The following is a 24,800-nucleotide window of genomic DNA, read 5'->3' as shown; positions in this document are numbered from 1 at the left end:
GTGGCCATTTCTGTTAACAGTTTACTGCTTTATCATCTTCCCCTTTTAAGATTTTTATTTTTCCAGATGTACTAATCTGTTAGCTATGCATTAGTCAGAATTATCATACATAGTTCTACAAATATAAATACTTGCATTAGGTGAGTTAGTACAAGTTATGAAGTAATGCAGAATGATTCTTAATAGTTGCTCAATATAAATACTATTGCTGACTTAAGAAATCCTTTCAGTGTTTTTGACAGCAATACACAATTCCATAGGACATACCCTATAATTTCTCTTATTTATTATTGCCTGCTCATTTATGTGCGTTAAATGATTACACTAGTTTGAAGTTAGAAAACTACTGTAAGAACACAATGAAATACTGGAAATTTTGCCCTGGGAAGGTGGAAGATGGTATCATTAATAAACATACATCTAATCCTAAAACCTGAAAAAGTAACCTGCAGCAGCAAGACCTGCTGCCAGCTTGTTTTGGGTTTATGTCACATGGTTTTGCCAGTAGGGAGGTTACAGGGGTGGCTTCTGTGAGAAGCTGCCTTCCTCTATAGCCAACACAGCCACTGCCAGCTGGCTCCAAGACAGATCCATTGTCAGCCCATCAGCATTATCTGGGATAATGTATTAAAGAAGGGGAAAGACTGCTGCACAACAGCAGCCAGAAGACAAGAGTGAGAACAGGTAAGAAGAACAACTCTGCAGGCACCAAACTGAGTGCAGAAGGAGCTCCAGGCACTGAACCTGAGATTCCCCTGCAGCCTGTGGTGCAGACCATGGCAAGACAGCTGCACCCATGGAGGACCAGGGTGGAGCAGAGATCCACCTGCAGCCCATGGAGGACCCCACGGTGGAGCAAGGTGGATCCCTGAAGTAGACTGCAATCCCATGCAAAAGCCTGTGCTGGAGCAGTGCCCTGGTAGGACCTGTGGCAGAGAGGAGCCCAAGGTGGAGCATGGTTGCTGGCAGAACTTGTGACCCCATGGGGGGACCCATGCTGGAGCACTCTGTCCCTGCAGACTGCACCCTGTGGGAGGGACCAACACGGGAACAGGGGAATAGTGCGGGGAGGAAGGAGCGGCAGGGGCAGCATGTGATGCACTGACCACTACCCCCATTTCCTGTCCTCCCACACTGCTTGGAGGGAGGAAGTAAAGCAGTAGTGTTAATTGGTGATAAATTAAACTAACTTCCCTGAGTTTCAGTATGCTTTGCCTGTGATGGCAAAGCGCCTTATCTCAACCCACGAGCCTTCGGTGTATTTTCTCCTCCAGTCCATCTGAGGGGGGAGGAGACTTGGTGGGTACCTCCTGGCCAGCAAGGTTCTACTCAGCACATTGATACAGCATGTATACTTCTCTATGTCAAGGCTATGGAGGGAAAAATTAAAATCTCCAGGACTGGTTTCTAAGTCAGTGTTACGATTTCTAGACTGGGTTCTTTGCTTTTCATACTGCACCAGGGAAAAATTCAAAGAAGCCAAACCTTCCCAAAGCAGACCAAAATTGCACCTCATCGTAAGTCACTAGTTAAGCAGTGAATATTTCTCTGAGCACAGTAATGGGATATTGCATCAGAATTTTATTATTCTTGATTGGTATCAGACACTTCAAGCCCAAAGAAGTCTTTTTACTGCTGTTTTCCTTCTTCAAAGTAAGTATAGTATCCATCTCTCTTCTTTCAACCTGCTTTTGCCACTCAGGCCTCCTGAGCAAGTAAACAACTATGATTTTAACAAAGTGCTATGCAGCCTGCTAATACATATTAAACAGACAGGACTGTAATTTGAAACGCATGGTGGAGGCTGGCATAAACCATGGTATTTTTCAGTGCCCATGTGGGACCTGTCACACTGCAGCCTCTATTTCTGTGAGCCAACTCTAGTACTTAAAGATCCTACAACTTTGTTGTGGTTTCTGAACCTCGTGCTTCAAAGAAATAGCTGTTTTATTTCCTTCTTCAGACTGCCAACTGTTAGAGAGACCAGAGGCTTTAAAGATGTCAGTTCCTAACTGAGCACCACAGATGCTTCATACTGTGGCACTGCTCATTTAGTATATAAGGCAGCCTCATCTCACACTATTCTCTTTCTCCACCAGCTGTATAGCAACAGACACAGAATTTGCAGTGCACTCCTGATCTGGCCTCTCACATGGCAACAGTCTTCAATTAACACTGTATTTACCAAGAAAATCATCCTGGCAATGAAACAACAATGCCCGGAAGAGTGTACTTGAAACAAGGGAATAAAACTAGTTGTGGATTTTCATTCTGACTTTGGTATTGGTGCCTTCTGCAGCAGACGTGGAGGCAGCAAGTGGAGAAGCAACTGGGGCATGATACCTTCCTCAGTCTTAACTTGTTCAACACAAGGCAAAGGACAGTAATAAACTTTGCTGAGTGCCACTTAGTCCAGACCATCAGTTACGGTGAAGTCTAAGGCTGTTCACACAGACCCCAGCCATTCAGGCTGCGAGGGACATGCAGCTCATTCATTTCAGTCACAGCATCATGCCTTGAAGGAAGCCAAAGGAAGACATATCATTTGGGACCATGTCAACACTACTGAGGGTCTTGGTTATAATCATGTTTCCCCTGAGCAGCTGTGATAACACCAGTTATGAACTGATTCCTAAAGCCTCTTTTTAATTAGGCCTAAAAATATGTAGCACAATTGGACTCAGTTTTGTGAGCAATTTGTCAAGTACTCTCTTGCTAACTGAACCTGACACTTGGTTTCCTTAGCATCCCATTCTGTTCATGGCATACAATGTTCACTGTAAATAACATTATACCTCTATATTTGGGCTCATTTATGCAGGAGGCTTTTTTTTTTTTCCCCTGTGTTTACCTAGTGCTTTGCCTAAAGGGACTGGCAGTCAGGAACTAGGGTTCCCATAAATTAACACTTAAAAATCACACACAATATTCATTACTGCCTCTCACAGAAACTCCCAAATAAATCCTGGTCCATCAACCAACAAGTCAACTCTTATTACATAAATGCACAGTAGTTTCACTAGCCTATGGAAATCTTAATACTTCCTTAACATTCAGTTTTATTTTAATTCTTTTTCATACAAGGCAGTAGTGCTTGATAAATGAGAATGAGAAGACTTTTCACCACACAACCTCAGACAGTCATTACTGAATAAGGATTTTGAGTACTCATCACCCACCCTAACACCTGGGGGAATTAATCTGCCAGCTAAGATACTTCTGAAAAAGGAAGTTGTGTATTGATTCCCCTCCTAGATTTCTGCATTTAGTCATTTAATACTGTATTAATGAAGAAACCCCACTCACTGACTAACAGGGTCTTTGAGAAATTTCTGTTATATTTATCAAATTAAGAGAAGAGTAAATACAAATGAGCTCACGTAAATCCCACAAAAACCAGGACAGATATCATCATGTTAAGTTCCTATTACTGGACTTAATCTATAAATTACCATGGCATATTATCATACTGCATGTCATGACCAATGTTTCCCAAGCAAAACAAACAGGTGAACAAAAGCTCCCGATGCTGAATACAGAAGTTATTTCTAGCACATTAACAATTTACAATTAGTGCCTCCTAACCTGTTCCCAGTCTTTCCAAAGGATTCTGCCTAAGTAGCAGAGTAATCAGATCCTGGGCATCCGGAGGTGGTGCTTCATCCTTTTCAGGCCAGTTGATTTCATCTGAAAAAAAAGACAGTTGTTTGTCTGTTCCCAGGTCACATCTCACAGTAACCATTTTGGGGGATACACCTTTCTTGGGAGCACTGGCACTGTGCCAGTGTCAACCCATGACATTGATATTGCTGAGGTTTGATCCCAGCACAAATTGAACACTCTCAAAAGCAACCTAACAGCAAATCAGAGGTAAAACAACTTTCTCAGCTTACCCTGCTGCATACCAATTACTTCTAATTTTTATACTCTCTATACAGACTGCATAAACATACTATGTTCCCATTTGGGAACATACTTTGGAAGTATCATTTAACACAAAACTGTGTTTAGCAGCAGGACACATAAATGCTTGGCTCATGGAAAACTTTCAAAATATTAGCACGACTTGCATGCTCTCTCTTCCCCCACCAAATCAAGGTTTAAACCGTACTTATGTTCCATGGAAACTGTTGTTAAGATGGAAACTGCTGACCTGACCCGGCAGTTGCTGCTCACATCTGTGTTCCTTCTCTAATGCTAGTAGACTCCCTGAGATCAATACTCCCATGACTAAAGGTCAAGGTGTCAGACTGTACTCTGGCAACATATACGACAATAAAGATTTTTTTCAAGAGTCTCATACTTCCATACGAACTCCCTCTACTGACTCTTATACTACTATGGCCTCTGCACTTCATGGAAAGCTGGACTTAAACCATGCAAACAAGACAGGATATGCTGTCTATGAACAGAAACTTTATAACAGCCCACAAACAGCAAGTTTTGCCTTATTTTTAGTGGAAGCTGTCTCCCCAAACGTAATATAGTGCAGGTTTAGACAAAACTCTGAAGAAGTTTCTTGGGAGGTACAATGATTTTGGCGTAAGAGAAAGAGTTCACTTGGAGCTCCAGAAACACAGAAAGCTGTTAAGGATTTTGTTGCCATTTTATGATCTAGACTTCTTCTATAAAATAATCATAACTGGATAAATAATCAGAAGCTACATGCAGGTTTAACCTTCATATTTCAGAGATTAAGGAAAGGTACTGACAAAAATAGACAGGAAATGTAACCTGTTTCTGGGGAAATATTTTAAATTCTTATCACTTTAGGTATTTAAGTTTACACTGAGGCCTCCCACAGCTGTCCTTGCACAACCTGAGGGCAGGAAAAGGCAACCTACAATGAAAAAGGAGGCAGCAAGATTTTAAAGTAGAATTTTAAACAGAAGTAGATTTTGCTCATGGAAACTGGAAGAAAAATCTAGGCTACAGGTTAGTTCTTTAAGATGGCTCTTACAGTCAAATAGAAGGAGATAATTTATTTTACCACAGGAAACACATCCAACAAGAGTTCTTCTAGAGATACTAGGAATTATTTCAGTAAGCAAGGATATTTCAAAGAGAAACAACTGACAAATCAACATCAAAACAAGAAACTGAGCCAACCAACAGTTTTGTAGGGTGAGTGGGAATAGATGATGTTTACAAAAGGACTTCCACAAATAACTTCTCTAAGATAAATTAACATATTCAAAAGAGACGAAAATATTTACAAAGGTCTCAGCTAGATTGTAACACATGACAATATGTTTTACAAAAGGTAAAATTAATGCCACGTGCAAAAAAAGCCTAATGTACAAATTTTGTCATTAATTTTGAAACTATTCCCTCCCCTTCTCCTGCTCAGGGAGCATAAGGATAAAAACACAGGTGTACGTGTCTGAGAATGCAATAAAAACTTGAGTTATTTCCACGTTTTCCTGCCTACAGCTTCCACTGCAGTTTAAATCTGATTTGGAAAATAAAGCATGAATATGCATTGCAGCCATGGGGCACCCAGAAAACAGACAGCATTTGCTGCTGTGTTAATTAAACAGTTGATTCTTCTTGCCACTCAGGCCTCAGCATTTCACATCAGAAAACAACATAGTTATAAATCCATGAACACGTAGGATGTCACATGCATATTTCAATAGTTTACAAACAAGTCTGGCTTTCAGCTTCAGAGACAGAGGAAATAAAAACAACAGAAAGTCTCCTTAAGAACAAAAGGGGCTTTGTTGCATTCTCACAGAATGAGGAACCAGAGATGTATTCTTAGCTATTGGACTTTTTAAGCAGACCATAAAACAGACCAAGAAATACTTAGCAACAGAGGTGCCATTCTGTTAACCTTGTGTCATAAATGGATACATCTACATCTATGCATTTGGGAAATTTATGGAAACAGCAGGAAGGATAGTAAACAATTCTGTTTAATTATCTTTCAGTTTTGTCACAAGACACATAACAATACTTAGGGTCATTCTGCAGGTTAAGATCCAAAAGGTTATTGAATTTTAAATGGAAGAAGAACAGCTGCTACAGAAATAACATTACACTCCAACAATCACCAGTGAAATCATTAACAATCTGTAAACTGAATTCGTTTCCTTCTTTTTCTCATTATTTATTATTTGGGAGACATTTGTTTTAGAGTTTTATTACATCTTTGTTAATTTCTTTATTGTGCCATGAGGCACAATTTCCCATTTATGCAAATTTATTTAACTATTTCCTCTCTGGTATAATTTCTTTACCAAAGACAGAAATCACTAGTGCATACTGACACTACATTATTACCAACATAGTTTCTCTCTTCCAAACAGTGCAGCTTAACCCCTGGACTCTACATTATTGAATTTTTCCACTCAGCAGAGAGAGTTCAGCTTTTAATCTAAATTAATTGTTAATGCTTTGATAGCAGATTGTGTAGTCTATCAGTAAAACTGTAATATATTTACTATTAACAGATTTTGGGGTTTTTTTAGTGATGATCCTCACCACTGATTACTTGTCCAAAGAGCTCTTCTGGTGTATCTCCAAAGAATGGCACACATCCAACAAGAAATTCATAAAGAATAATTCCCATAGCCCACCAATCCACTGGTTTTCCATAACCCTGTCTCAGTATCACTTCAGGGGCTATGTATTCAGGTGTACCACAGACCTAAAAGAAAGAAAACAAGTGTGATGGCAAAGCAAGTCTTAGTTGAGCTATGTCAGGAATTTGTAATTCCTGAAATGTAAATTAATATGAAAACACAGAAAAAAATGGAATTCAGTTGGGCTTAGTCTGCTGAGTTTGCATAATAACTTATGTTTTTAGAACAACCTACATTAAGAGGCATCATAATCATTATTTGTGCATCTGTCATGCAAAGGACAGTTTGTGCTTTGTACACAGGAGTCCATCATGGCAAGTAGCTTACTTAACTTAAACATTGTTATCCTTATATGAAAGTTGTGATGGTTTTATCTTAAGTAACTTTTACAGTGAACAGATTGTGAGTGATGGTAATGAGGCATGCTTAAAGGGAAATGGGCCATAGCACAGATTTTAGCACCCTTGGTTGTACAAAGCATGATGAGCTCCACAAGTACTCTGCTGAGACTTCTAGATTCTTTATAAAACAGTTTTCTATTTGTCTCTCTCACAGATTCATTTGCACAGAATTAGGCTGTTCATCTTACTAATAGATCTTAATGTAAAAAGGAAAAAGCCCAGAAAAATCTTCAGGGCACCAGTTAAAGTACCTGACGTACTAAACTGGAACACCAATGCAGAAATAACTATGGTTTATTCAGTATTACAGTATGCTCTGCTGGCAAAATATTACTTCATGTGAAGACTCTGTGTAGAAATGAAAAAGGCTGTTTCTTACTTGTTTGTCGAGGAATTCTCTGGCATCCTTCTCAATGTGTCCCTCGTACAGATTGGTAGTCAAACTCATTAGCCCCACTTTTGACAGGCCGAAGTCTGTAAGCTTTATATGGCCCATGGATGTTACCAACAGACTGAAATCCAGAAAGTTTTTAAGTCACTGTGATATAATTCAACATTATGTGCTTCTCATTGTTATTATTATTACAATTATAATACTCAGAGGAAAATGTTTCATTAGCACTGTGGAATTATAAACACAACTTATAAAGTACTTTAACTGGTAAAGAGTGAACAGGTTAAAATCTAAGTCCTACATTTGTTACTATCAGAAATAAACTTTTCATGTGCAACAGAAGTCTTGAGAGCTGAGTGCTTGAAGTTTTGAAGAAGCAGTTATCATGTGAAAGACCTAAAATGGAATACGTGTCATTTCTGAAGTGAGGTGAGTATTTTCCATCTGTAACAAGCTGGGTCAGTCATGCATTTGGAAAAAACCTCATGGTATTAAGTTAGTAATATCTATACTGTATATACTATACTAACTAATACTTCCTGCTATGAAGCTATTGTCAGTCAACACTCATGATTTCAATTATTTTTTTTTTAATTGTGAAACAGAAACAAGATTAATGAATTTGCAAGGGCCATACTTTGTATTTAAGCTACTTGCTGAAATGTCAAGTTACTCGTATAGGAGCAACACTGTACTTTTAAATATTGAAATTGAAAACCCTAACCCCTCAAAAAACAAAGTAACCCCAAAACCCAAGCAACGGGAGATATTTCTGCTGTTGGTAAATTTTCTCTTCAAACATGCAAATACCTGCAAGTTGATGATATTTTGTATCAGTGATGTAAGTACATTTTGAAAAAAACAACTCCTAATTGCTAGAATGTGTTTCCCTTCATTCTAACAAGAAGAGTAAGTACCTTTTTCTTTTTAGCTACTGTGATAGCCCCTTCCATCTTAAACACAGAACATTCTTAACAGCTCTTTTGGAAAAAAAATGCATTCTCTGTAACCACAAGTAACGAAAATTCAAATATTATGAAGGAACTGTGAATCTACATAACATATACAATAAAATAAATAATTCTAAGCAAGTTTAAACCTTTTATATCTTATCTAACAATTTCAAACTCCTCTTTCAGTGATATTCTATATACATACTTGTCAGGTTTCAAATCCCTGTGTACAATTCCATAATTATGAAGGTATTCCAAGGCCAGGACAGTCTCTGCAAAGTACATCCTTGCCATGTCTACAGGTAAGGGACCCATATTCTTCATCAAAGTAGCACAGTCTCCACCTGTGGTAACAGTACAAATGTTCCAGACGACTCTATAAATTCTGAGGTGTATCAGTATAAACCATATATGGTGCTAAAAGGAACAAAAACTGCAGTCCTAAGATTTTATTTTCCAGTCAGATGACTCAATCAAACTTGAAAGCCCCACAGCTACTCTACTGGAAGTAGTGAGAAGCTGGGAGAGAGCACTACAAGGATTCAGCTGAGAATCAATAACGTACTGCTACCTACGGAGAAAACAAATAAACTGGGGGGATAGGGAGTGGTGGAAGCCCACATAACCATACTTCAGGATCCCTTCGGTACTGCTTCTGTCGGCTGTTCTCCTTGCACATTAGCACCTTTGCAAAATGTTTCCACTTTCTTCTTTCTTTGTAAAAGTAACTACTACAAATCCCCCAACACTCGCTAATGAAATCTACAGCTCCAGAAAGCAAACATTTTCACAAGAACTTTGAATGCTAGTACATTTTAAATTACAATCTATAAGGAACTTACTCTAAGAGCAGTTATTTCCCATTACAGCTGGAACACAAGTGTTTTACAAGCTGTTCACCACGAGATAATGACCGGTGAAAAAAAAGAACCACCTTGCTGTTGGATCTGGTTCCTAAATCTGAATTGCCAGAATATGGAGGACACACAGGGGGCCCCTTGTAATTCAAGTACCATATGGGTTATTTTTCTTTTGTGGTGTAAGGAAATTCACTTCTTCTTCTGTAAAACAGAAGAGCAATTTTACCTTCTACATATTCCATGACCATGCATAAATGACGTCTTGTTTCAAAGGAGCAATACATGCTGACAACAAATGGATTTTCTGCAAATGTCAGGATATCACGCTCAACGAAGGCCTGTTGGATCTGGTTTCGGAGGATGAGATTCTGCTTATTAATTTTCTTCATGGCAAATCTTTGTCTGGTTTCTTTGTGTCTCACAAAATAAACCGCACTGAAAAGTTTGAATGGAGAGAAAAAGAAGGAAGTATGACTAACTACTAAAAATGCATTTGAAAATACATTTTTCACTCAATTTTTTACAACTATATAGATATTATAAAAAAGACTTTTTCTCAATTTAACCTAGTCTTTCACATTAAAGAATGGTTACAAATCTCATTCTGTTTACAAACGAGTACTCAAACTAAAACAAACAACTCTTCTGCCCTTCCCTCTCCCTCCCAACCAACTGCAAATACAACAGCAGATATAATAGCAAATGTTTTTAGCCCAAGCAGATTTCAGGCATTCCCATCAACAAAGGATTACATACAAAATCCAGCTGTGGCACAGTGTTATAAATCATTGTGATAAATGTGTATTCTGTAGGTGTGCTGAAGAGAAATGATGACTCAGTCCGGGAAATTTTAAAACTTATCTCAGGTCTCTCATGAAGGTTGCTTAGAAGTTGCTCGAAGGGGTGGCTCCTCATCAGCAGGTGCAACATCTCCCACTCTTGTTCAGCCCCTGACATCAGTACTGATCCGTATCAGAGGAAGGTCACCAGTAGGTAACGCAAAACAAAGATCACTGCATTAACTAAATGGTAGTGTGGGGCTGTGGTGTATCTTGACTTGCAGAACTTCCACTGGGGTGCTGGGTACAAGGTTTCCTGTGTATTTGTTTAGGTAAAGTCAATGCAGTAAAGAAAGCAGAGAAAAGGAAACTCCACTTGGGCAACTCTTCTGTCTTTCAGGTCTAAGGAGAAGGTATTACCCTGCTGTGAAACACTCAGAAGGACTCTACAGCTGCACTTCTCTAAAGCCCATGAGGCAAATCCTGAACATTTTTGCCTTGCTTGAAATCTACTTTATAGCATTTAATGTTTATACAATTTCCAGTATATAATTATCACAGTGTTTATGTAAAGAAAGTACTTAAAGGAGAAGATAGAGGGGGGAAGGCCAAAGAAATGGGACTCAATTGTGAAGTTTTAGAAATTCAATTAATTATCCCCATGAGGTCCAACTATCAGTATAGAATTATTTATATAAACACAAAAAGTAACACTTGCCTTACTATTTCTATAAAGACCTTCACACAGCTACTGAAGTTTTAGGCACTGAAAAAATTATGACTTCTCCTTTCCTTTGTGAAGGAAAACTTTCTAGACAGCACGGTTTCTCTTACTGATTCCAAAAGCTTTTACTAATCCCTCATTCTTGTCTGAGCATGGGGCAGGTAAAAGACATTACACAATCATGAAAGTAGGTAAAAACTACCTTGGGCAAAACCCATGACAAACCCCACCCTTTGTGCCTCAGTCTACTAAGTCTCACTCCCTTCTGCCCCTCCCAAGCTGGAATACAGACTGAGTTATTCATCTCCAGTACTCCTCCCTGCTGACTTCATGCCTTGTGTCCTGCAACTGTTCCTACTGCTCCCCTCATATTCACTTCTCTCTCCAACTCTTACTCTTGCAAGCCCCTCCCATGCTTTTCTTTCCCTTGCATTCTGGTTTTCATCTCTCATTTGTTGCTTTCTCTGGTCAGTTTCATAATCTCCTATAATATCTTTTCTTTTACCTGCTTCAGTCCCTCTCTGCATTCCCGGCATGTAGAAAATTATTGCTTGAAGTCTCCATTCTTCAAAAAAAAAATAGTCACAAATATTCCCCTAGAGTTTCAAACTGGACAGTGTGCAAGATGGCCTCTTAAAAGGTGAACAGAAACTACAGCGTATTATTACAACATCTTAATAAATCCTCCTTTCAGATCATACATTTCTGCAAGATCATCACTAATATATTTTAAAATTATTTAAGAGTAAGTTCCAAGGACTATCTAGTCCTGTAAATATCTGGTACATGTTGCTATATTTTCCCAGCTGTCTAAACTGCATCTTCAGTCTTACAGTCACAAGAAGGTAACTTTCCACTAGGATTCTGTTGTTTCTCAGAAAAAAAGCTGTTTAGCTGAAATGTACCAGACTCATGGGACAACTGCAACACAATAGTCTCTCCTACTTTTACACATGCATGCACTGTTTATGCTATACAAAGTGCTTCCAAATGATCTTCAGCACACAAAAATGTCTAACATCCCTCACATCCTCTGGTCACAGTAACCTCAGCAAACATTTACACCTTATGAAGCAAACTATACCCCGGTCAGCAGCATATTGATCATTAAATGCTGCCCATGATCTTCAGTATATTATAAAGACAATTTCAAATTTAAGGGTTCTGTGACACAAAAGCAGTGCAGGGAGAGCACCCAAACTGTCCTGTTAATTGACTGATTGACAGTGGCATGCCCTTTTGCCCTGCAAAGCCACAACCAGAATGGTACTGTTGCATCCTCTTGCTGTTTCAAACGAAGAATTTGATTTCCTATCTTCCCTCAGCTTTCTCCTTTCGTAACAGCAACAAGAGTTTCCAAATCATCCTCTGATTTCACTGTGTAAATTTCAACACGTAGGCAGGTGCTCTGTTATTTTACTGATGTTGTAGCTCAACACAGCAAAAAAGCTTTGTTTTCAAAAGAAATAAAGAACACTCATAAAGAAATAAAGAACATTCATTTAGCAGTGTCCAAACATTACCTTATTTCACTTTCAACATAAATCTCAGTCTCAAAATCTATCTCTATAATAACTCTAGTTAGGCACAACTATCAAACAATACGAAAGTGGTAAGATGACAAAAACAAGCTAAAATATTTAACTGGGTTCCTGAAGTAGTCCAACTTAAATATCATGCCATCTATCACTCCAATCTTACAGTCATGATTCCTGTTTTTTCTCTAAATCGAAAAATTTCTAATTACCAAAAAAAACCCCAAAATCCAGATAGACCGGTTTCAGGCCTAGTTTACAGCTCTTCAATAACTCCAACTTTTAGAGCCATTTTATAACCCAGTCTACATTCAGTGCTTAAGGCTAATATAGCTGACACTATTTTTTAATCTGTCAGAAGAGCCTGAACTCCTTATGGAGACACAGGTACTGTACCTACTGCTTAAAAATTATACCTGCTGACCAGGAACTTTGTTTCATATTTACCAGCAATTTCTTAAGAAGAGACTGCTAAATTCTGTTCCACCCTGGAATTATGTCTCATGTTGCCTCCAGTGAAGAGAAGCTACTTGTAAGGCTGAGGTTTATATTATTTGATAAAGTTCAGAGATAGTTATTTAAGATCAGAATTTGAAAGCAGCACTGCACCACCTCCTAACAAAGCAATGCCTGTGACAGGATCAGAGTTATTTGGGGGCAGGAGGAAATGCTACCCAAAGTGCTGCAGCTCTCAGACAATGCATCCCAGCCTTGTCCTTGCAATATTTCAGACTTATCCTAGTCTGCCTAGAAGGAAATGAGAAGCTGGCCATATGACAAAGAGAACATGATGCTTTGATCCTTCTCTCACAACCGGCATTAGTGCTAGCTGTTCTAATATGTCATCAATTTTGAGTAATAAAACCACCTCTCCATACCTAACAGCATCAATGCCTTCTATCTTTATGGCAGCTAGTAAACACAGATTCAAAGTAATGAAACTGCAGTCCAAAATTCTGATGAGTAAACTGTCTTGTGCTATTTTAGTGAACCTACAAAGTCACACTTCCACCTGTCCCCTTCCACTTCTGAACCAGTGGCCATGAGGCTGATAATGAATTAACCTGACTGATGGGGTTTTATTCTACAGCTGGTAACTTTCTTAATCCTACTCCAAACATAACCAGACATGAGCAAGTACTATCAACATAGTGGAGAAGGGACAGAAGCACTACTCACAATTACATACTGCATCTGCTCAAGATACACTGTTTCCAAGTTTTTTAATTTATCAAGCAACACCATTAGCCAGTATGTTAGTCACACACTGACATTACCATCCCAGCGAAACTAAAAGCATTCCAGAGAGGAGCAAAAGCAGTATCACGCATTTCCTTTAAACTGATACAGTCATACATTGAAGAGATATTGAAGTAACATCACTTGCTTCCCTGAAATAAAATGTAATTTTTATATTGTTGAATTGTTTCATGCACCCAGGCTGATGCTAACCTGAAGAGAAGAACACTAACTACCTGCTACCTCTCACAAGCTGGAATGTGGAAAAAAATGATGTTGTGAGTGTAGTAAAAATTTAAAATTCGGGAAATATGAGTTTTGTCTGGCTGAAGAAAGTCAGATAGACAGCTTGTGAAGTCATTAATGACTTGGCCAGAATCCTACACATTTACTGATTTACAGCTTGTTTAACTTCTTGTATATTCCCAGCCATTCCCAAAAGCCTCATCTACTCATCTATTACACCTCATGTACTATACTGTCATTTAATTGTACTACAGATGAGTTTACCCAATCAATTAAAAGCAGAGAACTGCTAAGATACTTACTCAACCCTTCACAAAACCAATAGTTTTTATTTAAACTCATCAAATTTAACATATCTGACAAACTTCTGCTATAACATGCCAAGACCAACAATTACCCTTGTCAAGTAATCAAAGCTTTCCATTTCACTGATAAAGGCAAAAACACCACAGCAAAGGAAAATAATGTTATAGGGTTTTCTTTAATTAGTTCAGATTTTAGCCCTCCGTTATAGCCTCAAAATAAGTAAAATGTTACAACAACATACTGCAACTTTAGTAAGTCAGAGCACAAAATATGCCCACTGACATATTTTAGAGAATGAATCAATGAAGCACAGGCAGAATTCACACATACTTAGATTATTTAAAAAAAAATTAATGGCCTGGAAACACATAGGAGGGAAAATACAATTGTTGTAGCATAACAACAATAACTCTTGTTTCAGCTACTTGTACTTGTAAATAAACTACAATAAATGCCTTCAGGATAGTTCTTGCTTTATATTCACAAGAAATAGGTATTACTAATTTATTACACTCCATTTCATAGTTGGGTTACACAGCATATAGGTTATCTTGATGTGTTTTCCTTTAAACTTGACCATAACTTTTGAGTAAATAAACCATCAACTGTATCGTTGCCAAGAGCAAAAAGAAAACCCTACTTCAACAAAGCTAGAAAAATGGTCTGTTGATTTTACAGCCTGTCTGACAGAGTAGAGATTTTCAAGCACACAGATAGTTTTAAAACTATCGTATCCTAGAGAACTTAGGAGCACAAGTCTCCTCAATTTACAGTATTGTACAGGTGCTAAAATAATTTTTAGAAGTGAGTGAGCACTTTTACAAGTGTATTGTCTCACATTTCACTGTGTTCCTTTCCCTCTCCATGTACTGGGTTTGTATAGCAAGGTTTTGGTAGTGGAAGGACTACAGGGGCCCGCAGTGGAGCAGGTTTCCTGGTACAACTTGTGACCCTGGCAGGGGCCCACAGAGCAGGGATGGTGATGCCAGCGTGCTTCAAGAACTGCACCTCAAGGAAGAGTGACTCATGCTGCAACACTCTGGGGAAGGCTGCTGCTCATGGGATGGACTCACATTGAAGAAATTCATGAAGAAGTGTCTCCCATGGGAAGGACCCCACACAAGCAGAGGAAGGACTCTCCTCCCTAAGCAGCAGCAGGAACAACATGTGATGAACTCACCATAATCCCCATTTCATGTGTCCCTGCAGTGCTGGGGGAAGGAGGCAGAACTGGGAAGGATGGAGTAGTGTTTTTTTTTTTAAGGTCTTGTTGTACTTTTCATTATTCTGCTCTCATTTTGTTGGCAATAAATTTAATTAATATTCCCAATTCCCATTTTGCCCATAATGATATTTAATGACTGATCTTTCCCAGTCTTAATCTCAACCCATGAACCCTTCCTTGCATCTCCTCTCCCATGTCGAGTTGAGGAGAGTGCCAGAGTAGCTTCGGCAGATGGCAGGAATCCAGCCAGAGTCAACCCACTACAGGCTGTTTTCTCATTTTTGATTTTTCTTCTAAGTAATCATTTAAAATAAAAATAAAAAACAACAAAATCTACTTTGTTATTACTTCCTCAAAGATTGAAGTGATATTACTCTACTAAAGTGATGAGCTTTTCAAATTCCACTAATACTACAGCATTATTACCTGGCAGCCTACCCCTGTTTTTACATTTGCTAATGAAAAGAATGATTGATGAGGAATCTGGATATGCTCCAAGCTGGTTATTCTCTAGCACTTTCTTTTCTTCAAATATTTGCCATGGTCTCATCCAATTTTCACAGCACTGCCTTGCCAATTTTGTGTATTATTGACATTTATATAATAATCAGTAAGCCTTGATTTTCCCTGCCACAAACATGAAGAAAAGAAAGCAAATGTGCTCCACAGAAGACCATGGCTTTTCATCTGTTCTTTTCTATCTTTGCAGATCCCTTTTTGTCCCTTTTTGGTTTCAGGTGAACAGCTGTTTCCAGTATGTATTTCTAATGGCTCTTTGGCTTCTTTCTGGCTGTAACATCTATGGAGCAAGAAGCACACGTAGGTCTACTGAACCTCTGCCTTCAGGTGCCAGGCCTCACTCTGCTGAATGCTGTATGCTGAGCTGCAGCTGCTCCTTCCTCTCCCCATCCCTCAGCATCTGAAAACTGCTCGGAACTGAGAAAGAGGGGCCAAGAGTCATTGAACCTTTCTCCAACAAGGGCCTACCCCACACAGTTTATTTTCTCTTCCACTGAGAAAAGAGACCAAGGGAGGAATGAAGGGGACTTAACATCTGCCAAGGGAAGGAGAAAGGGGTGCAGCCAGGGAGGGGAGTAGCATCTCCTGCTAACTGCTGAGAGGCAGCCTTTTGAGATAACTGCTGCCAGGGGTAACTGGGAAAGGTGAAATATGGTAAGCAGCAAGTTTGCCTGCAAAGAAGTTCTGAGAAAATTAATTGAGCAAAGCTTGACTAGTGAGAAATTGTATTTGAATATTTATATAATTTTAATGCAGATTATACTATTTTGCTTGGAACTTTTGCTGAGTTATGAAAAAATGCCTTGGACACAAGCAGCCTCCATACAAGCGACTATGGCCAACAGTCTAGGCAAAAGCCTCCTGTTCCAGAAATCATGGCTACCTTCAACCAAATTTCATCAGAGAGAGTCCAGCAGCCTCAGGTCATTCAGCAAGCCCACAAAACTCCAGTGGGTAGACTGCAGGTGCTTCTTGTCCTATGTCAAAGATCCCTTCACAGAGTGCTCGGTCCTAGCAGCTCGCTGCCACTTCCCACCTCAAGCAGTCAGGCTAATGGGGTCTGTGCTAGGAAGCATCACCCTCCTCCTCTCCCAGGCTGTGACATTGGCTCATTTAGCAATGGGCTGCTCACCTCAAAATGCACACCTCTCTTTTTTGAGTCAGTTTACATCCCTCTTGTTCCTGCAGGTTACAGAAAACAGTTCCTGTCTTGACACATTTCAGTGCAGAGAAGGAGCCAAACAAGGATCTAATACCAATAGTACAGGATCAGAAAGGAGACTGAAGACAGACACCACCACTGCACAGTACTTCCAAGTACTTCCAGAAAATATTCTGTATTCATTTAGAGACCCAGAATTTTCTCTTGGTCTTCTTGAGTATCTTCAGATGACTTACATATCACAAGGCAGTAAGCTGTGCACTTTCAAAGTATCCAGAAACAAACCAAGAAATAGCAATTTCTTTTAAAGCTAATTGGTTGAAATTTGAAAGCTAGAATAGTATCCACAAAATAACAAAACACTGCTACCCTACTTCAGGAAGTTAGTTTCTATTGCAATGATACTTCTAGGTGAAGTAAGTATTCATTTTTATCAATCTGTCCCCCTACAGATGACATATAATTCTCTCTCACATCTGCATAAACACAGTATTATAAAGGTGAGCATAAATCTGCCCTTTGATTTATTCACATTACATCTTTGGCATGCTATGTGATTCTGAAAAATCTTGCTGATGTGCTATTCAGTACTTTAATTTACTGCAGCAGAGTAATTCATTATTGCCTAGCAAACTTCCCAAAACCATGTCAATTTAAAACACTAGTACAAAACAAGAACACTAAATGAAAAAAGCATGGTGCAAACTCACTCCCTTACACGAAGACCTCCGAAATAAGAAATAATAGGAAATTAAGCAAAACTAAAATGCAAAAGAGCTATCACAGTCAGAGATTACTCACCCATAAGCTCCATTACTAATCAGTTTAATTGTTTCAAAATCACTTTCCCGAGGTTTCCTCTGCAGCTTCAGCGAGGTATTAGAGCTCTTCAAAGTAAGATATGAGAATGAACAAAGTTAATACAATGCTTTTTTTCCAAAATCGGGGTGGGGAGGGGGGGAAACCCAAACAAAAAACCAACTATCACCAGGCTGTCACACTGATGAACCAGGTAAAAGTTCTGGGCAGCCAGCCACATAGCCAATATGGAGAGGGACCTCCTGAAACAGAGCTGCTTTTTCATCAAACAGGTATCTGCTGCACTGCAGCAAAGTCTCCACTTCTCTCCATGCACAGGTTACATTCACAAAGGCTTCTGGTAAAGTAGTTACCGGCAATTATTATCTTGAGTCATGGACTTTTGTGAATTCCACATGGCACACGTTGGAGACTGCCTTCCCCTTCTAGTAAATCTGACTTTTGTATTACAGTTGGTAGCAACAAACTGTTGATGAGCCCTTGTTCACTCAAATAAACTGAGCACACTTCAAACTAATATTAGGATACAGTGGGATATAACAGGGAGGATGGTGAAAAGAGACAAAATGAAAGAGAAAAAGATGGAAAATAAAAACACATTAGTTCTACCCCTAAAGAGGTCATTTTCATTTACTTCTTTGTCAGAACTTTTTCAAAACCAAGTTGCCCTGAGTACGGCAAAACCTTTTCTCTAGTTTGAATTTTTAATTAATCTTGAAGACGTGCGAATTAGAATTGGGATTCAGGGGGAAAAGATGAAGGCACGGGACTGCAAATGCAGACTTCCAAACTCACAAGATTTTTTTCCAATGTCTTTTGAATCACCAAGAAATCCCACGATCCTTACCCAGGCAGTTTAGTAACAGTTGGAAGTTGAAAGTAGAGCTGGTTTAAACATTTTCAATCAAATGCTTGTTAAAAAAAATTCAGTGCAAGACTAGTGAAATGCTAATATAATGAACTACACAGAAGTGACAGAGAGCACCTACTAAATTGTTCAGCCCACTTGTCTGCCAGTACAGGATTCTTCCTAATTGCTATTTATGACGATTGTGAGCAGTCCTGTACTTGAAAGTTATGCTTCCTGTCACTCCCCATGTGTGTTTATTCCACAGCTACATTTTGAGATGTTTCCAAATATTCCCTCTATAGTTCTCTTTACTGATTTCATCATCTCCCCTATTTACATTCCTTTATTATACCACATTACCCTTTCTGAATTTCTTCAGCATTTGCACAACACAAATAACTTCACAATTTCAACTGCTTAGCAATTGCTAAGTCACTTTTCACCTTAGATTCAGTTAAGTACTTTGGCACTTCCTTTAAGCCTTCTAGTTACTTTGTCCTTTCTCCAATTTGTCAGTAAATGCTGCTCAGGTCTAATAAAGTATTTCAAATGCAGACGAATAAAAGCAGAAGAAATACCTTCTTTGTCAATTACAGAATCCTTCATAAGTGGCACTTTGTCAAATATTACAAAATATCCCACTATGGCATGTACCAGAGAATGATGTTTTTTCTGCTATGGATTAGAACAGATAATCCATGCCTGCTAACATTTGTAAAAACTTTTTAAGTACTAGTGAATTACCTAGACATCCCCTAAAACTGCTCTTGTTTTCACTATCCACTTGCACTGAAAATCAAGACTAAATGTAGGAACTTCATCTACTCTGTTGACTGAAATCCAAGGTGTAAAAACCAACTTATAAAAGTAAGAATTTAAAATAATCACATTTAAGCTCATAATCAATGTCTCCAACTTGCTTTTCCTTTGTTATCCTGAGCAAACACCTAACAAAATACTGATGTAAGATACACACTGCTGTAGGAAGTGCTTTTGAACTCAGATTCAGAAGAATGATACACAACCTATCCAAATGTTTCGAAACTAACTTTCTGAATCCAGGCTACCTGCTAGCATACTCATTTCTTCTTTGTCTCTTCACTGGATCTGTTCAGATCTCTCAATTTCATCATTAGCTGCCTCTGTGAATAGACTGTTTTAAAATTTCTTTAAAATACATTGTTTTATTAAATAGTTTACCAATACTTCTGAAAGAAAAAGGAATACATTGACTGAATAGAAAAAAAAGAAAGCAGTGATGGATTTTGTGGTAAAGTTATTGCCACACAGTAAACACTAACTTTGTGGAAGATGAAGACACTGAGATGTCTAGGAACATAGCAGAACCGTTAGAATAGGTAGAATCGGTTACACCTTTTGAAAGCTTTCCGCCTGAAGAGCTTCACAGACTTAGTGTATTAATCAATGTTTGTTTAATCTGTTCACACACACCAGGAGAAACCAGAACAGGCAGGGCTGGGGGAACACAACAGATTTTCCTTGTTCACATTCAGCAAAAGCAGCAACATAAGAGGGAAACTTACATTTATTGATTCATCTGCTTCCAGAGTTTCTGCTGTCCCACTGTCACAATTAGCTAGCTGAGCTATTTCTGGAAAGAAAAATTAAAAACTTCATTTTAAACTATGGAAAATACAAAACTAAATGAAGCACAGAAAATGTGAGAAGTGACATCTTTCTGAAACACTTAAAAGAAAATTTTAAAAAATTAAAAAATAAAGAACAAAACAAAACCAAAAAACAACAACAATAACAAAAACCCCAGTAGCACTTGAAAAATAACTTTCAGGGCACCTCCAAGCATATATTTAAAAATCCACTCAGGAAATAAAGACTTGTTGATATTCAGTGCCTGTGTAACAATCTTCCTCTGAAGCAATGAAGATTAGCCATGAAGCAATGAAAAGTAGTACTGTTTTTATTGCTTAGACCTGGGAATTCCAAGAGCTGTGTGCAAACTGAGCACTAAGGGAAAGACAGACTAACCTGCTGAAAGTCCTGAAGATTTCAGCCTCTGAGGCGTTAACAGTAGGCTTCACCCTTTGTGTGCTAGAAGCAAAAGCTTCTAGTTTAGACTTAGGACAGACTCTAAATAGTTAGCTTCTTCTACAAAGAAATGCTGATAAGCCTATCAGAATAAGCTAAAAGCCATTTTCATGGAAGGTTATAATTTACAGAGTCACTAACACAGATGAATTCTCTGGGAAAGTAAGATTTTTAGAAGCCTACAACTTTATTAGATTGTCCCTGCCACTATCAACCTATGCTGCAGCCTGTTCTTCAAGGCAGGTAGAAACCAAGAATTCATCTGGGTAAAAAAAGCCAAACAGGACAGCAAGTCACTAAAAGACCCCAGCAAACATGCACATATTTAATTATATATCCTACATAGCCAAAGATGCAAATTTTATCACAATTATGTGCTTGGAATCAGAAATAAGACCACCTAAAATCTGCAAGATATAGTTTCTTATCTCAAGACTGTTAACCGAATTTATGACTATGAAATATAACTGAATATTTACACAGAATACCTAAATTGGATTTTTCTATTAAAAAAAAATTATTATTACAAATGAAATGCTCTTCAACACTTAATGCAATTTTTGAAACCAAATTAACCACATAGATAATTTTCTTTTGGAGCAGCTAAAGATTTAAGGAGTAACTCTCATTTGTAACCACTATACAAACCAAAACATGTGGTAACTGTAAGAAACAGAAAAAATTAGAACGTCACTTCAAAATCCAAACAGATCTTTCAAGTGTTAAAGAAGCTCAAAAATATTCCAAAAACTAAGTCAATAAACAGTGAAAAATATCCCCACTAGAACAGACAAAATCTTGAAGAAAAAAAATTATACAGGCTGAACCTGAAGTGGATTTTCTAGTCAAAAGTCACGGTTTTGTGAACACGGGGGTTTTAGAATAGAAGTGTTGATGAAACCTTTATTGTATGGGTGAGAACCAAGCTAGCTGGAATAATATACTTTGACAGCCTTCTCAACTGAGATTACTTTCATAAATAACAAATTAAAATAATCCTTTTTGAAACAAAACTTCTGCAAAATAACCACTATCTGAAAAATCCGTATTATTTGCAAGCAGTAGGTACTAATGGGATGGAACCAAAAGTCAGCTTTCAAAATAGGGAGCTATGGAACCATTTTGCAGTGCCTGAAGAGATTTTTCAAACTCATCTAAATACCATTAAACATCTGTCCTTTTTCTTCCACTGATTTAAACATTTTCTGAAAACTCATGATTCAAAAAGGTAAAGATGGCAATTTGAAAAACACAGGGAAAAAATTTCTCCCTAGGGAACTCTTCAGAATTGCAGCCACCACTCTCTGCAAAGTGATGAATCTGTTGTGGTATTGCTTTCAGTTCAGTATAAATTTATCTAGCATTATCACCAAATAATACAAGCATCATTTCACTCAAAGAAAGGACACTACAGTTATTACAGCAAACAAAGGAGGCAAGTAGAGAAAGATCTAAAGTAGGTTGCTTTCCCCTGCAGAAGAAAGAAAATCCTTTGCATGAACATTTAGGAAAATTGAAGACACAAATTAACATCTTGGTTGAAAATATATTCTGTGTTACAGGATAAGCAAGTAGTGCTACAGAGGTACACTTTTTTGTTTTGAAAAACTTGGTTCTGCTTTTTAAAAATTTTCTATTTTTACATAAAAGGGCTTTAAAGTTCTTGAGGATGATCTTCCCATAATATTTTTATAGTAATGAATACAGTGCTCCCATTAATTCTCTTTGTAAACCATTAATTCCAGGGCATAAACCCATAATGCCCTTCTTTCATTGTTGTTTAAGTAGCAGCCCTATATATAGAGACACCCATTAAATTATCAAAACTAGATAATTTAAGAAGTCATTGCACAGTGATTTATACTGATTATAAATATTACTTTTTTTTGGAGTGTGGGAGGAAAGCATTAACACAAATCAGATGGCCTAAATGAACTATTACAAATACTCATATACATTAATCTTTAAAATAAAACACTAAATAATTCAATTGCTCAAATCTCCAACGGAACCAAAAATCAGTAATCCATATGTCATACACCCCTCAGTATTTACTGGCAAACCACAAAGACTATTTTTCTGTTCAGGAAAAAAAAAAAAAACAAAAAAACCAAAAAAAACCCCATTATTTTAATTATCATTTGAATGCTTCAAAGTTTTTTATATTAATTAATATTCAGTTTATGAAATACAGTAAGATGTGTCCTAGATGAAGTATACTCCTCCCATTAAACAAATACTTAGTTAAAGAAAGCAGTATTCCTTATTTATATATAGGCATTGTTTCTAGACCTCTCTTACAATAAGTTGTCCAAAAGAAGTGTTGTTATTAAACATGGGTAGGGACAGATTCTTGACTACTGTTTAGGAACACTTTTATCCAAGTGGCCAGGAAGAGTCAATGAGAAAGACAAGGTTCAACTGGCAGAAGCAGAGTCAATAATATAAAACGCTCAACCCGCATTCTAAATTAAATCTTGCATACTTGACCAGTGAAGAATTGATGAATTGTCAGTTTAGGACAGACCAACAGCTCACCAAATCCAGAAGACAATGCTTTATCTTGCAGAGAATTTCAATACTTCTTGATCTTTTCCAAAACCAAAGGGAAAAAAGTATTTATGTATGTTTTCTCAATTTGTCTGGCTTCCTTTACTGCAGTCCAAATATAAACAAAAAGCATCAAAGCTGTTAATCTGTATCTCAGACTAAAAATAATACTAAATTTGGATGAGGAAGTTCTGTGAAGATAGGAAGTGGACCAATAATAGGCTTGACTTTCTTTAGATCTGTTAATATAACATTAATGTCATCTGTAACAATACTTGATCTAACTGAACTAGAACTAACCAAATTCCTGACACAACTGGCAGTGCTGAACTTGTGCTTTGGTTCAGCAGAAGGGTTTTAAAACACAATATACTACTTCTCTGATTTAACAACATGTGATCTTGCATCATGAAAGCTAGTAAAAAAAAAGGTTTATCATAGTTTTTTGCTATGATTTTGTGTTATCAAGCCCTTTCCAAGTCTTGGTTGATAACATGGTAGAAAAGCTAATTGGCCCAGCTAGGATCATTCTTCCATTATGGCATCTCTGCTAATTTCTTCCAAATTGCACAACTATCACTGAATGCAATTAACCCATTTCTATCTGTCACCACTGCTACAACCTGGTCTCAGGGTGACAAAGAAGATGATCTGGCTATGACAAAGAAGTAATTTTAGTTTTTTCAGTGCTGTCCTTCAAAGAACCATAGAATGCCTTGGGTTAGAAAAGACCTTCAAGATTATCTTGTTCTAAGCCTTCCACCAGGGGCTGGGAAACAGAATCACAGTATCTGCTGAGCTGGAAGGGACCACCAGGGGCTGGGAAACAGAATCACAGTATCTGCTGAGCTGGAAGGGACCACCAGGGGCTGGGAAACAGAATCACAGTATCTGCTGAGCTGGAAGGGACCCAAAAGGATGATGAAGTCCAGCTACTGGCCCTGCACAGGACCACCCCCAAGAGTCACATCATGTGCCTGAGAGCATTGTTCAATGCTTCTTGAACTCTGTCGAGCTGGTGCTGTGACCACTTCCCTGGGGAACTTGTTTCAGTGTCCAGCCACCTTCTAGGTGAAAAACCTTTTCCTGATATCCAACCTAATCCCCCCGCCCCCCCCAACACAATTTCAGGCCATTTCCTTCAGATAGATCCTGTCACTGGTCACCAGAGGCTGGTCCTGTCACTGCTCACCAGATCAGTGTCTGCCTTTCTGCTTTCCCTTGTGAAGAAGCTGTGCAATGAGGTCTCCCCTCAGCCTCCTCCAGGCTGAACAGACCAAGTGACCTCAGCCACTCCTCATACAGCTTCCCCTCGAGGCCCTTCACTGCCTCCATGCCCTCACTGGACACTCTCCAGTGCTGTCCTTCTTACACTGTGGCACCCAGAACTGCCCCCAGCACTCGAGGTGAGGCTGCCCCAGCTCAGAGCAGAGCAGGACAATCCCCTCCCTTGCCCGGCTGGCCATGCTGTCCCTGGTGCCCACAGGACCTGGGTGGCTCTCCTGGCTGCCAGGGCACTGCTGGTTCATGTTCAACTTGCCATGGACCAGAATCCCTGGGCCCCTTTCCATGGCACTGCTCTCC

The 24,800-nt window shown here is 38.5% G+C and overlaps 1 protein-coding gene across 7 annotated transcripts in view; it reads right to left on the bottom strand.

Annotated features, from left to right (window-relative positions):
- MAST4 (microtubule associated serine/threonine kinase family member 4) overlaps nucleotides 1-24,800 on the bottom strand; it is a 277,213-nt gene that overhangs the window by 16,137 nt on the left and 236,276 nt on the right. For all 7 annotated transcript variants that reach the window (XM_041414724.1, XM_041414725.1, XM_041414729.1 and 4 more), the window contains 7 exons: nucleotides 20,144-20,211; nucleotides 17,732-17,817; nucleotides 9,422-9,630; nucleotides 8,541-8,679; nucleotides 7,368-7,500; nucleotides 6,487-6,652; nucleotides 3,586-3,687 (listed from right to left, as the gene is read on the bottom strand). In XM_041414724.1, the coding sequence (XP_041270658.1) occupies nucleotides 3,586-3,687; nucleotides 6,487-6,652; nucleotides 7,368-7,500; nucleotides 8,541-8,679; nucleotides 9,422-9,630; nucleotides 17,732-17,817; nucleotides 20,144-20,211 (903 nt within the window). The remainder of the gene's footprint in view (nucleotides 1-3,585; nucleotides 3,688-6,486; nucleotides 6,653-7,367; nucleotides 7,501-8,540; nucleotides 8,680-9,421; nucleotides 9,631-17,731; nucleotides 17,818-20,143; nucleotides 20,212-24,800) is intronic.

This window comes from Onychostruthus taczanowskii, unplaced genomic scaffold, assembly GCF_017590055.1.
Source record: "Onychostruthus taczanowskii isolate IOZ18803 unplaced genomic scaffold, ASM1759005v1 scaffold46, whole genome shotgun sequence".
Lineage (NCBI taxonomy): Eukaryota > Metazoa > Chordata > Aves > Passeriformes > Passeridae > Onychostruthus > Onychostruthus taczanowskii.
This window is presented reverse-complemented; position numbering and strand designations above follow the sequence as displayed.